A 12,867-nucleotide genomic window follows, 5' to 3' on the forward strand; every position below is an offset into this window, starting at 1 on the left:
GGCGCGGCGCGGTGGGAGGGCTGCCGGGCAGGGTGGCCGGAGGCGCGGCGGCGGCCGGATCTGTGAGGGGAGCTGAAAACTCCCTCCCGCGCGAACGAGAAGAGATAACCGGGTCGGGGAGGGGTTGGGCTGCCAACCCCTGTTTCTACAGGCTGGGAAGGAGAATAGGGGTTGAGCCTCTAAAAAAATTTGAGGGTTTAAGGGTTAAGGGGTTCTATTCTTTGCGATTTTTTTTGTCTCAACCCGTAAGAAAGCGGTTATTTTTAAGGGTTTGGGGGTTTAGAGGTACTACTAGTAATGCTCTTAGCATCTCAAGGAGCATGCCGATGAGTATGGCCACAAAGAAGAAGAAAAGCAAGCAAATGGCGCCACTTGTGCAGCACCAAGCTTTTACACCTGTTTTGACAGGCTTGCCCTTCCAAACCCCTCCAATATGCTATATAAACCCATGAGATCCAGAACCAGGAGTCACCAAGGAGAGACACGAGCAACTACAATGGGCTCCCTTTCCATGAAGTGCCTGCTCTTCACCTCGGCAGTCGCCGTTGTCCTTGCTCTTTTCCCCGTTGCCGCTGTCGGCGCCGGCCTGAAAGTCGGATTCTATAGCAAGAGCTGCCCATCGGCAGAGAACCTGGTGCAGCAGGCGGTGGCTGCTGCCTTCAAGAACAACACCGGTGTCGCCGCTGGCCTCATCCGGCTGCACTTCCACGACTGTTTTGTCAAGGTATGTTCATGAGTATTAGTTTGCTGGTCCTAGATATATGGGTGTGCATAGATGGATCCTTGGCCGGAAAGTACAGTATCATCTGCATCTAGCTACTTTTAGCTAGGAATCATCATAGACGGATAGATGCAGACAAGAGTCCAGCATATAGTTAGTTAGCCCAGTTTTCTTTCTCTGACGATGATTCATTTGCATAAATGAAATAATGATGACGACTCATATATTTGCTGTCAAACTCCCAATAGACAGCCAAAGATTGGTTAATAATGGCACACATTCTCGTTAAGGTCTCAATTTGTACGACGAACTTACATCTTGCCATTTAGCCAGTAGTATATTTTTGTTACTAAACCCAGTTGCAATATGGCAACAGGGTTGCGACGGATCAGTCCTGATCGACTCGACAGCAAACAACACTGCCGAGAAAGACGCGCCCCCCAACAAGCCCAGCCTCCGCGGGTTCGAGGTGATCGACGCGGCAAAGAAGGCCATCGAGGCCAAATGCCCCAAGACGGTCTCATGCGCGGACATCCTCGCCTTCGCCGCCCGTGACAGCGTCGCGCTAGCAGGAAACGTTACCTACAAGGTGCCCGCCGGGCGCCGCGACGGCAGGATTTCCACCAACGCGAGCGCCCTCAGCAACCTACCCTCGCCGCTCTCGACGGCGGCCGAGCTGGTCGGCAACTTCACCCTCAAGAACCTCACGGCCGAGGACATGGTCGTCCTCTCCGGCGCCCACACCATTGGCGTCTCCCGCTGCTCGTCCTTCACAAACAGGCTATATGCCTTCAGCAACACCAGTCAGGTACATAAATGGTGTTCAAAACTGTCGCCAGATGTCAGACATTTTCCTATGCATTTAGTGATTGTTTTACTGCCAGGTTGACCATACGATGAGCTCTGCCTACGCGTTCCTGCTGAAAAGCATATGCCCTGCCAACAGCAGCCAGTTCTTCCCAACCACGACGACTGATATGGACATCATCACCCCGACGGTGCTCGACAACAAGTATTACGTGGGTCTGACGAACAACCTGGGCATGTTCACGTCGGACCAGGCGTTGCTCACGAACTCGACTCTGAAGGCATCGGTCGACGAGTTTGTCAAGAGCGAGAAGAGATGGAAGAGCAAGTTTGTCAAGTCCATGGTGAAGATGGGGGACATTGAGGTGCTGACAGGAACGCAAGGAGAGATAAGGCTCAGCTGCAGGGTCATAAACAAAGGGAGCGCTGGTCTTGAGATCAATAATGGACCCGACTATGGTGAATTCGCTGAAATCGCGACGAGCTAGTGGCTTTTTAGGCCCTTGATTTGACAAAGAAAACAAGCATGCCGAACAACTGAAGATCGATCGTCCTGCTTTTTTTGTGTTGTTCCGTCTGTTTCTTAGTTTTTATTGTAACGATGCAAGATAAAAGTTAATGTTGCGCATGGGAATGGTGTGTTGTGAATTTTACCAAGATGACAATGGGATGTTTTTGTTCTTGTATTTACGCATTCTAAATTCAGGAAATGGAAGAGATGATGGAGAAAAACTACTTTCAAAAAATATGGACAACATTATACTCCATACTTGAGTGAAATAATTAATGGCTGAGATATGGCCAACTTCGACTTAATGGACTGACACTACTGGACTTCCATATAACTAACGCGATTCTAATCTAGCAAAATAGAAGTTTGGTTGAGGACGCGGATTTGGTGAACTGAACATGGGTGTGCGCGTCCTTTATGAATAGTAAATTCAAAAAATACTAGAAAAAACCCAAAAAATTGAATTTATTGTTTTAATATACATAGTCAACCGGTATACTCACATATGAAGTTTCACGAAGAAATCACATCCGTAGTAATCTGAGCAAAAGTGACAAAACCAAAGCTATATTAAAAAACACTGTTTTTTTGCGGGTAAAAGAACACTGTTTAATGAATAGTATGACCACATTTGTATTTTCTTCACTAAGAATATCATGGGTATCAATACATCATGAAACTTCACACGTGAGTAGAATGTTCGACTAAGGTTCATACCGCGAAATTTTAGAATTTTTTAAATTTTTCTAGTATTTTTTATGAATTTACTATTCACATGGGTGTGCGCGCACCCATGTTCACCTTTGTATTTTCGTTTGGTTGATTCTAAATAAAATTTAAATGAAGCTTGAGATGCTCTAATCGCCTTAAACTTCATCATGCTCCCCGCCGGAACCTTGCCAGAACATTGTCGTCGTGTCACCGTCCGCGCCGACACCTGCCACCGCCTGACGCCAATGCCCGCCCCGCCGATGTGCCGCCGCTCGGCACCACACACCCGTGTCGTCACCCGCACCGCTCCTCACCGGCAACCGTCCCGTGCCCGTGCCATCGCATGCCGTCTCGTGCCGGCGGCCACCACACCGGCCGTCGTCACGTCTATTGCTGACTGACGGGTCCTACGTCATTGTCTTTTTAATTAAATATAAAAATAAAAATAAATTTAGGAGAAGAAGTTTACGGGGCTGATGAGAATTGTTCTCAGATGACTTCTTCTAAATTTTACGTTCATCTCGTAAAATCAGTTTTACGGGAAGTTTTGTAAAGGAGTTGTTGTGGTTGCTCTTGGTGGGAGGGCTCTCCGAAGCTATAATTTCAGCCTCGTGACGGAACGGACTGGGTTTGGCCTCTCCGTGGCGGAACGGAGGGGCCGTCGCCGCAACGGCCACTCCTACTCCGGCCACTACCGGCGGGTACCCGGAGTGATGCAGCCTGAGGAGATCTACTCCAAGGCCTGCGGCGCGCTTGCTGCTTTGGTCTTCATTTCGGCGGACGCCGACGAGCCTGTTGTGGCGCCTCCCCCTGTGGCAATAGCCGCCGACATGGCCTTCCGGGCGGCGGCCCGGGAGGCATTTGTGGGGGCTGCATGCGGCTCCGTCAACCTGCATGGCGGGGTCTCGTCGCAGGCTGCAATGGACCCCACAGGCGACCAGGCGGACGTGGGTGGGCCTCTGCCGCTGGTGGGCATGGGCGCACTGTCACTGTCTTGGGAGGAGACAACCGACATTGCTGTGCGGACCCCCACTTCCCCGCCAATGTTAACTGCGCCTTTCTGCCCCCTGCGGTCTCGGATCTGCCTGTCGATACCCCCCCCCCCCAGCCGGCCTGCCGCGGTGACGACGCGGTCGGATGGTCGGGCGGGCGGACCGAGGCCATCTATGGTCGACGCTGCGTACGCTGACCTGCATGGCGTGCTGACTCCGCTACCCACGCGCCCGCCGGGTCCCACTGGCTGTGATGGCATGGGGGGCCCCAACGCTCTGGTGGACAGGGAGGAGAATCCAAAGGAGGCCAATGATGAGCTGATCTTCCAACCAATCACTCACGAGCAAGCAACGGCACACTTCCTGGAGCTAGTGGCAACTCCTATTGAGCCGGCCATTCTGCATGCACCAATGGCCAAGCGCGGCCGCCCCCGCCGCCCGGCAAAGCCACCAGCAACGGCCACCCAGCGTAGCTACCGCCTCTCAAGCAAGAAGAAGCTGTTCCCGGAGACGCAAGGAAACATCATGGCACAAACAAGGAAGTTGGTCATGTCCAAGAGGGGGCTCGCCATCCCTAAGCGTGGCGAGACAGAAGAGCAACGGCTGCTAGAGTACAGGAGAGCCTTTGATGAGCCACTATTACCTGTCCAGATAGAGGCCCTTGCCTTGCTCGCAAGGACGGGCAAGAGAGGCTCGGTCGTGCTGGTGCCGGCCTCCGCCTAGTACGGAAAGACTGCAGTTTGTTGAGCACTTTGCCAATGGAAAACAACTGGATTGTATGGAACGTGAGGGGTTTGAACAACCTAGCCAGGAGAGTAGTAGTTAAGGAGTTGTTGTACCGAAACAATGTATCCTTAGTATGTTTGCAAGAAACAAAACTATCCTTCGTCGATAGAGCCATGGTGAACCAATGTTGTGGCACGGAGTTCTCTGAGTTTGCATATCTGCCGGCTGTTGGATCCAGAGGAGGTGTGTTAATGGCATGGAAGGGTGACCACTACTCCATGTCCACCATTGCAGTTCAAGGATACACGGTGGCGGCTGTGGGGAATGATGCCAAGGGAACTCCGGTGGGTGTGATTGGGGTATATGGCCCGCAGATCTGGGAGGAGAAGCTTGCCTTCCTTCGTGAGCTCAAAGACACCATTCAAGACACTATTCCCAATGGCACGGCCCTTGCGCTGATCGGCGATTTCAACCTCATCACCGGCACAGCCGACAAGAACAACCCAAGGATCAACAGACGCTGCATCACTGCCTTCAGAAACTTCATCAACGAACTTCAACTGAAGGATCTATATCTCCATGGCCGTAGATATACGTGGAGCAACGAGCAAGCCAACGCAACCATGGTGAAGTTGGACAGAGTCCTCATCAATGGTGAATGGGAGGAGGCAATGCCCAACTGCATGCTTCAAGCTTTGTCCTCGGACATATCGGACCACTGTCCTCTCCTCCTAAACTGTGAGATCGCATTCCGTCAGCACAGGGCTTTCAGATTCCAGAACCGCTGGGTGAAACTTGACGGCTTCGACGAGGTGGTACAAGGTGCATGGCATGGGGCGCCGACGTCAGGGGACCCGGTTAGCCAAGTTGCGGGAAGGCTAGCAGCCACGGCTAAAGCTCTGAAACAATGGCAAGGGCAATTCTCCAATGACATCAAACTGAAAGCGGCCATTGATGGAGTCATGTACCTAGGGTAGGGTCACAGACCTGATCTAAGTACCCTGCCCAAGGACACCCTTAGAAGAGATCACCTTCCAGTCGACCTATGAGGGACTCACTCGACTGACTTGAAGGACTCGACCACGAAGACTCACTCGACCACCAGAAGGTCAAGAGGCACTCTGCACTGCAACGGTCTGTAATTAAGTAGACTTTATGATAGTAAAGACACTTTATGTGGGGCGTTACCAGTAACGCCCCGGACTTAATGTACCTTAAACCCTTCATTACGTGGGTTGGCTGGGGTCCTGGCGCACTCTATATAAGCCACCCCCCTCCACAGGCAGAAGGGTTCGGCACCCTGTAATCCATATACACATAATCCACTCGACCGCCTCCGGGCTCCGAGACGTAGGGCTTTTACTTCCTCCGAGAAGGGCCTGAACTCGTACATCTCTTGTGTTTACAACCTCTCCATAGCTAGGACCTTGCCTCTCCATACCTACCCCCACTCTACTGTCAGACTTAGATCCACGACAGTTGGCGCCCACCGTGGGGCAGGTGTTTTAGCGATTTTGTGGAGAAGTTGCGATTCTTCCGAGTACTTTCATCATGGTAGCTGCTGGGGTTTTGGTCGAGGGTCGAGAGATTCGTCTCGGTGCTCTCACCTTCGTCGCCGACGACTCCGCCTGGCTCCAGGAGGCTCCACTCGACGTCGATGCGCTCCCCGTCCGCGGTGCGACGCATTTTCGCGCATGTGTCCGCGGCGTTCTGCTGCGGCAACCGTCGACCCCATATCGGTCGACTCCCCTATCGACCACCCTCCCGGTCTCCCGCCAGCGCAAGCGCTCGGGTCGGTCGAGGCTTCAGCGGTGGGTGAGACACGCGGTGGCTCGCCAGACGGCCACCACCCAAGTTGCGGCAATCGAGCCCGACGAATCTCTCTACGGCCTGTTCGATTTGTCAACTGGCTCCGTAGAGACTGCATCCAAATGCGATAGCAGTGATCCAGCGGCGGAAATCTTGATGGTCGACGGGCCTCGCAGCCCCCCTGGCTTCGCCCGTGATGGTGGGGCAGGCGACGGAGGCGACCCCGCACGAGACCACGAAGAGTACCAGCCCGAGCCACTCGACTCTCTGCAAAGAGAGGAACTTCGCCGCAGGAACATGGATGCCCTGCATACTCCCATCGCAGGAGAAACCCCCGAGGCTCGCGCCTTGGAGGAGGCACGTTTGGCCAATTTGGCCGAACGCGCTCGCCTGGAGAATCTTCAGCGAGCACTCGACGAGCGCGCGCGGCAACGAGTTCCCGACGCCAGTCGACGTCAACTCTTCCCGCCGACTCAGGTATATCGAACCCCAATCCAGAATTTAGCAGCTGCGACCCGTATAGCAGAGTCCATCCAGCCCTCTCAGTCGGAAGCTGGCAGAGGCTTGATGCAGATCAGGGATCTGCTCCGGGCAGCAGGAGATCAGAATTCAGCCGTGTCGCAGTCGCGCAACAGAATTCACAGTCGATCTGTCGCTGCGAATACGGTTCAGTCGGCTCACAGTCCCAGATCGCCTCCGCGGCGTGAAGGGCGCGAGAATCGGAGAGACCAATATGGAGACCGACACGACCGAGATGATAGGCGTCGAGTGCCCACTTCCCCTCCGAGGGGTGGGTCTTACGCTCCTCGGCAGCAAGATGACAGACGTCACCTCAGTGCGGGGCGAAGAGTTCTAGTCGACCCCAGAGAACCAGGCTTCGACGCGCGATCCATTATCGTGCAAGGCTTGGTCGACCGGAACAGAGCCCATCGAGGTGGACTCGACAGAGATGCGCCCACGAGCAGTCGAGTGCATGTTTCTGGTCCGGAATGTTTCAGCAGAGCTATCAGAGCCGCAGTAATTCCTCCCAATTTCAGGTTGGAAACAGGAGTCAACAAGTTCACCGGTGAGTCTAAGCCTGAAACTTGGCTTGAGGACTACCGAGTGGCAGTTCATATTGGTGGTGGGAATGACGAGGTGGCCATGAAGCATTTGCCCCTCATGTTGGAAGGTTCTGCCAGAGTGTGGTTGAATCAGTTACCTCCTAGCAGTATTTACACTTGGGAAGATCTGTCCCGAGTGTTTGTCAGAACGTTTGAAGGAACTTGCAAGCGACCGGCTGGATTGACGAAGCTGCAAGTCTGTGTGCAGAAGACCAATGAGACTCTTAGGGAGTATATTCAGAGATGGATCACTTTGCACCATACTGTGGAGAATGTGTCTGATCATCAGGCAGTCTGCGCCTTCAAGGATGGTGTCAAGAACAGAGAATTGAGTTTGAAATTTGGTCAAACCGGAGACATGACCTTGAGTCGGATGATGGAAATTGCTACCAAGTACGCCAACGGCGAAGAAGAAGACCGACTCCGAAGCGGCAAGCACAAGCCGAGCCAGTCGGAGAAGGGAAACACAAGTCGGAAACAGAAGCGGAAGGCTGAACCGGCAGCTCCTGGAGAGGCTCTGGCCGTGACTCAGGGAAAGTTTAAAGGGAAACCAAAAGGATCCTGGAACCCTAAGAAGGTAAAGGATAAAGAAGGGAACGACGTGATGGATATGCCGTGTCACATCCACACGAAGAAAGACGAAGAGGGGAATATCATTTACCCAAAGCATACCACTCGCCAATGTCGACTCCTGATCCAGCAGTTTCAAGGAAAACAATCTAAAGACAAGGAAAAGGAGTCGGACAAGGCCGAAGACAAGGAGGACAGTGAGGAAGGATATCCGCATGTCAACTCCACTCTGATGATCTTTGCAGATGTGGAAAGCAAGAGTCGATTGAAAGTCATTAACTGCGAGGTGAACATGGTTACCCCAGCAAAAGCAAATTATCTGAGATGGTCCCAAACACCCATCACATTCGACCAATATGATCACCCGACTCATATTGCCACCCCTGGGAGGCAAGCTTTGGTGGTCGATCCAGTTGTCGAAGGCACTCGACTGACAAAAGTGCTGATGGACGGTGGTAGCGGGCTGAATTTCTTGTATGCAGACACACTGAAAGGAATGGGCATTCCGATGTCCCGACTGAGCACCAGTAACATGAGCTTTCATGGAGTTATACCAGGGAAGAAAGCCGAGTCACTCGGCCAAATAGCTCTGGACGTGGTGTTTGGTGATTCGAAACATTTTCGCAAAGAGAAGTTGACGTTTGAGGTCGTGGATTTTCAGAGTGCATATCATGCCATTTTGGGGAGACCAGCTTATGCACGGTTCATGGCTCGACCATGTTACGTGTACCTCAAATTGAAGATGCCCGGCCCCAAAGGAGTGATCACTGTCACCGGTGATCAGAAAAAGGCAGAAGAGTGCTTTCAGAAGGGCTCAAAGATTGCTGATTCCCAGGTGATAGCGGTCGAGTTTGAAGAATACAAGCAAAACGCAGATCCGAGTGATTTGCTGCGATCCAAGAAACCCGCCACAGAATCTGCATTTCAGTCGTCCGGTGAGACGAAGCCTGTTCACATTCACCCGACCGACCCCGATGCAGCCCCGACCCACATCTCCACAACACTCGACCCGAAATAGGAAGAAGCGCTCATCCAGTTCCTCTGTCAGAACTGGGATATTTTTGCATGGAAGCCCGCTGACATGCCAGGTGTTCCCAGGGGACTGGCTGAGCATCGCCTAAGAGTCGACTCATCAGCAAAACCAGTCAAAGAGCATCTTCAGCGGTCCGCCATCCAGAAGAGAAAAGCCATTGGTGAGGAAGTGGCTCGACTGTTGGCGGCAGGATTTATCCGAGAGATATACCACTCCGAGTGGCTCGCTAATGTCGTCATGGTTCCTAAGAAGGACAAATCGCTCCGAATGTGCATTGATTTCAAGCACATCAACCGGGCCTGCCCGAAAGATCATTTTCCTCTCCCTCGCATAGATCAAATTGTTGACTCGACCGCGAGATGTGAGAGATTGTCTTTTCTAGACGCCTACTCCGGGTACCACCAGATCCGTCTGTACGGACCCGACGAGGTAAAAACAGCTTTCATCACTCCATTCGGGTGCTTCTGCTATATCACCATGCCATTCGGCCTCAAGAATGTCGGAGCCACATTTATGCGAATGATTCAGAAGTGTCTACTCACTCAAATCAGTCGGAATGTGGAAGCGTATATGGATGATATCGTCGTCAAGTCACGAAAAGGTTCCGACCTGCTCGCTGACCTCGCCGAAACATTTGCCAACCTCAGAAGGTATGATATCAAGCTCAATCCATCAAAGTGCACATTCAGAGTTCCTGGTGGCAAGTTACTCGGTTTTCTCGTTTCCGAGCGAGGGATCGACGCTAATCCAGAAAAGATCGGCACTATTCTCCGAATGAAACGCCCTGTGCGAGTGCACGATGTCCAGAAGCTTACTAGATGCTTGGCCGCATTAAGTCGATTCATCTCACGACTCGGTGAAAAAGCATTGCCTCTTTACCGACTGATGAAGAAGGCAGACAAGTTCGAGTGGACTCTAGAAGCTGATGCAGCGTTTGCCGAGCTAAAAGCTCTGCTCTCCACCCAGCCGGTGCTTGCTGCTCCAATCAGCAAAGAGTCTCTGTTGCTTTATATTGCAGCCACAGGACAAGTCGTCAGTACAGTGCTTACGGTCGAGCGGGAAGAAGAAGGAAAAGCTTTCAAAGTTCAACGCCCAGTGTATTATTTGTCTGAAGTCTTGACTCCATCCAAGCAGAGATATCCTCATTATCAGAAGCTTGTGTATGGAATATACATGACCACAAAGAAGGTTGCTCATTATTTCTCTGATCATTCCATCACAGTCGTCAGCGACGCTCCACTATCAGAGATTCTGCACAACAGAGATGCAACTGGTCGAGTGGCGAAATGGGCGATTGAACTTCTTCCTCTTGATATCAAGTTTGAGGCAAAGAAAGCCATTAAGTCCCAGGCAATAGCAGATTTCCTCGCCGAGTGGATTGAACAGCAACAGCCGACTGAAGTTCACTCGGAGCATTGGACCATGTTTTTTGATGGCTCTAAGATGTTGAATGGTTCCGGTGATGGGGTTGTCCTGGTTTCCCCCAGAGGAGATAAGCTCAGATATGTGCTCCAGATTCACTTTGATTCCTCCAACAATGAGGCAGAGTATGAGGCCCTCTTATACGGATTGCGCATGGCCATTTCACTCGGCGTCCGTCGCCTGATGGTCTATGGAGATTCAGATTTAGTGGTCAACCAAGTGATGAAGGAGTGGGACGTGAGAAGCCCAGTCATGACTGGATACTGCAGTGCAGTGAGGAAGCTGGAAAAAAAGTTCGAGGGGTTGGAGCTCCATCATATACCCCGACTGAAAAATCAAGCAGCTGATGATCTAGCAAAGATAGGTTCCAAGAGAGGAGCCATTCCGAGTGGTGTGTTATTGGAGCATATACACACTCCGTCATTCAAAGAAGATCCTTTCACCGAAGAAGCTCCACAGCCCAAGAGTGCCACAGATCCGACTGAGGTTGAAGTCCCAGCAGTGGTCGACTTGGTCGTGGAGGTCTTGGTGGTCATCCCCGACTGGACAGTTCCGTATATTGCGTACATCCTGAGAAAAGAGCTTCCGGAGGATGAGGAAGAGGCTCGACAGATCGTCCGTCGATCTAAAGCCTTTACCGTAATCAAAGGACAGTTATATAGAGAAAGCGCGACTGGAGTTGGTCAGAAGTGCATAACACCAGAAGAAGGTCGAATCATCCTTAATGATATCCACTCGGGAACCTGTGGTCATCATGCGTCCTCTCGGACCATCGTGGCCAAAGCATACCGAGCCGGATTTTACTGGCCAAAAGCGAATGAGATGGCAAAGGAAATAGTGGATAAGTGCGAGGGATGTCAGTTCTACTCGAATATGTCGCACAAGCCTGCATCAGCTCTGAAGACCATTCCACTCGTCTGGCCTTTCGCAGTATGGGGGTTGGACATGGTCGGCCCTTTGAGAACAGGGCGAAGTGGCTTCACGCATGTACTGGTGGCAGTCGACAAGTTCACCAAGTGGATTGAGGCTAAACCAATCAAGAACCTTGACGCCGGTGCTGCTGTTAGCTTCATCAGGGAACTGATATTCAGATATGGAGTCCCGCACAGCATCATTACGGATAATGGGTCGAACTTTGACTCGGAAGAATTCAAGGATTTCTGCAACTCTCAAGGCACACGAGTCGACTACGCTTCGGTCACCCATCCGCAGACGAATGGACAAGCAGAGCGAGCCAATGGCCTGATTCTCAAGGGATTGAAACCCCGACTGATGTGTGATCTCAAGCATGCAGCTGGAGCTTGGGTCGACGAACTTCCCTCGGTGCTTTGGGGACTGCGGACCACACCTAATCGGTCGACCGGAAGAACTCCATTCTTCTTGGTCTACGGAGCTGAAGCAGTCTTGCCGAGTGATCTTCTCCACAATGCTCCTCGAGTTGAGATCTACAACGAAGCAGAAGCTGAACAAGCGCGGCAGGACGCAGTCGACCTTTTAGAGGAAGAAAGGGAGATGGCTCTAATCCGATCGACCATCTACCAACAAGATTTGCGTCGTTTCCACGCCAGAAATGTGAGGGGTCGAGCCTTCCAGGAAGGAGATTTAGTTCTCCGAGTGGATCAGAAGAAACCACACAAGCTTGCTCCTTCTTGGGAAGGACCCTTCATCGTCACCAAAGTTCTCCACAACGGGGCGTACCGTCTTTACAACGTCGAACATAATATCGACGAGCCCCGAGCTTGGAACGCGGAACTACTCCGCCCATTTTACACTTAAGTTTATCACTCGGATGAGTTGCAATAAAGTACTCCTATAGTTCATGGATTTCAAAATAATAGTGTCATAGTTCCTCCATAATTTTTGTCACTTTTTATTTTTGTCCAATAAAATTTTCCCCCCAGTGGGTGACTTATCCGCGAATCCGTTTCGCCTAAGTTTGTAAAAATCCTTACCGAGTGGTGAGCCAGACTCCCACTCGGAGGCTTAGCTGCGAATCCGTTTCGCCTAAGATTAAATAAAATCCTACCGAGTGGTAAGCCTGACTTCCACTCGGGGGCTTAGCTGCAGTCCAAGTACTCGCCTAAGTTTGAAAAAACCCTACCGAGTGGAGAGCAAACCTCCCACTCGGGGGCTTAGCTGCAGTCAAGTACTCACCTAAGTTTGAAAAAATCCTACCGAGTGGAGAGCAAACCTCCCACTCGGGGGCTTAGCTGCAGTCAAGTACTCGCCTAAGTTTGAAAAAACCCTACCGAGTGGAGAGCAAACCTCCCACTCGGGGGCTTAGCTGCAGTCAAGTACTCGCCTAAGTTTGAAAAAATCCTACCGAGTGGAGAGCAAACCTCCCACTCGGGGGCTTAGCTGCAGTCAAGTACTCGCCTAAGTTTGAAAAAATCCTACTGAGTGGAGAGCAAACCTCCCACTCGGGGGCTTAGCTGCAGTCCAAGTACTCGCCTAAGTTTGAA

The 12,867-nt window shown here is 51.7% G+C and overlaps 1 protein-coding gene across 1 annotated transcript; it reads left to right on the plus strand.

Annotated features, from left to right (window-relative positions):
* Positions 1-486: 486 nt before the first annotated feature.
* On the plus strand, positions 487-2,214 carry LOC119342088 (peroxidase 1-like). Its single transcript, XM_037613930.1, has 3 exons — positions 487-724; positions 1,098-1,529; positions 1,606-2,214. Exons 1-3 carry the CDS (start codon positions 497-499, stop codon positions 2,014-2,016), a joined length of 1,071 nt encoding a protein of 356 aa, XP_037469827.1. The 5' UTR covers positions 487-496; the 3' UTR covers positions 2,017-2,214.
* The last annotated feature ends 10,653 nt before the right edge of the window (positions 2,215-12,867 follow it).

Source organism: Triticum dicoccoides, chromosome 7B, assembly GCF_002162155.2.
Source record: "Triticum dicoccoides isolate Atlit2015 ecotype Zavitan chromosome 7B, WEW_v2.0, whole genome shotgun sequence".
NCBI lineage: Eukaryota > Viridiplantae > Streptophyta > Magnoliopsida > Poales > Poaceae > Triticum > Triticum dicoccoides.

What these genes read in the sequence shown, in the direction of transcription:
- LOC119342088 (XM_037613930.1), top strand. Translation starts at nt 497, where the DNA reads ATGGGCTCCCTTTCCATGAAGTGCCTGCTCTTCACCTCGGCAGTCGCC. An exon ending in TCCACGACTGTTTTGTCAAG is followed by an intron (nt 725 to 1,097) that starts GTATGTTCATGA and finishes ATATGGCAACAG; the next exon opens with GGTTGCGACGGATCAGTCCT. An exon ending in CCTTCAGCAACACCAGTCAG is followed by an intron (nt 1,530 to 1,605) that starts GTACATAAATGG and finishes TTTTACTGCCAG; the next exon opens with GTTGACCATACGATGAGCTC.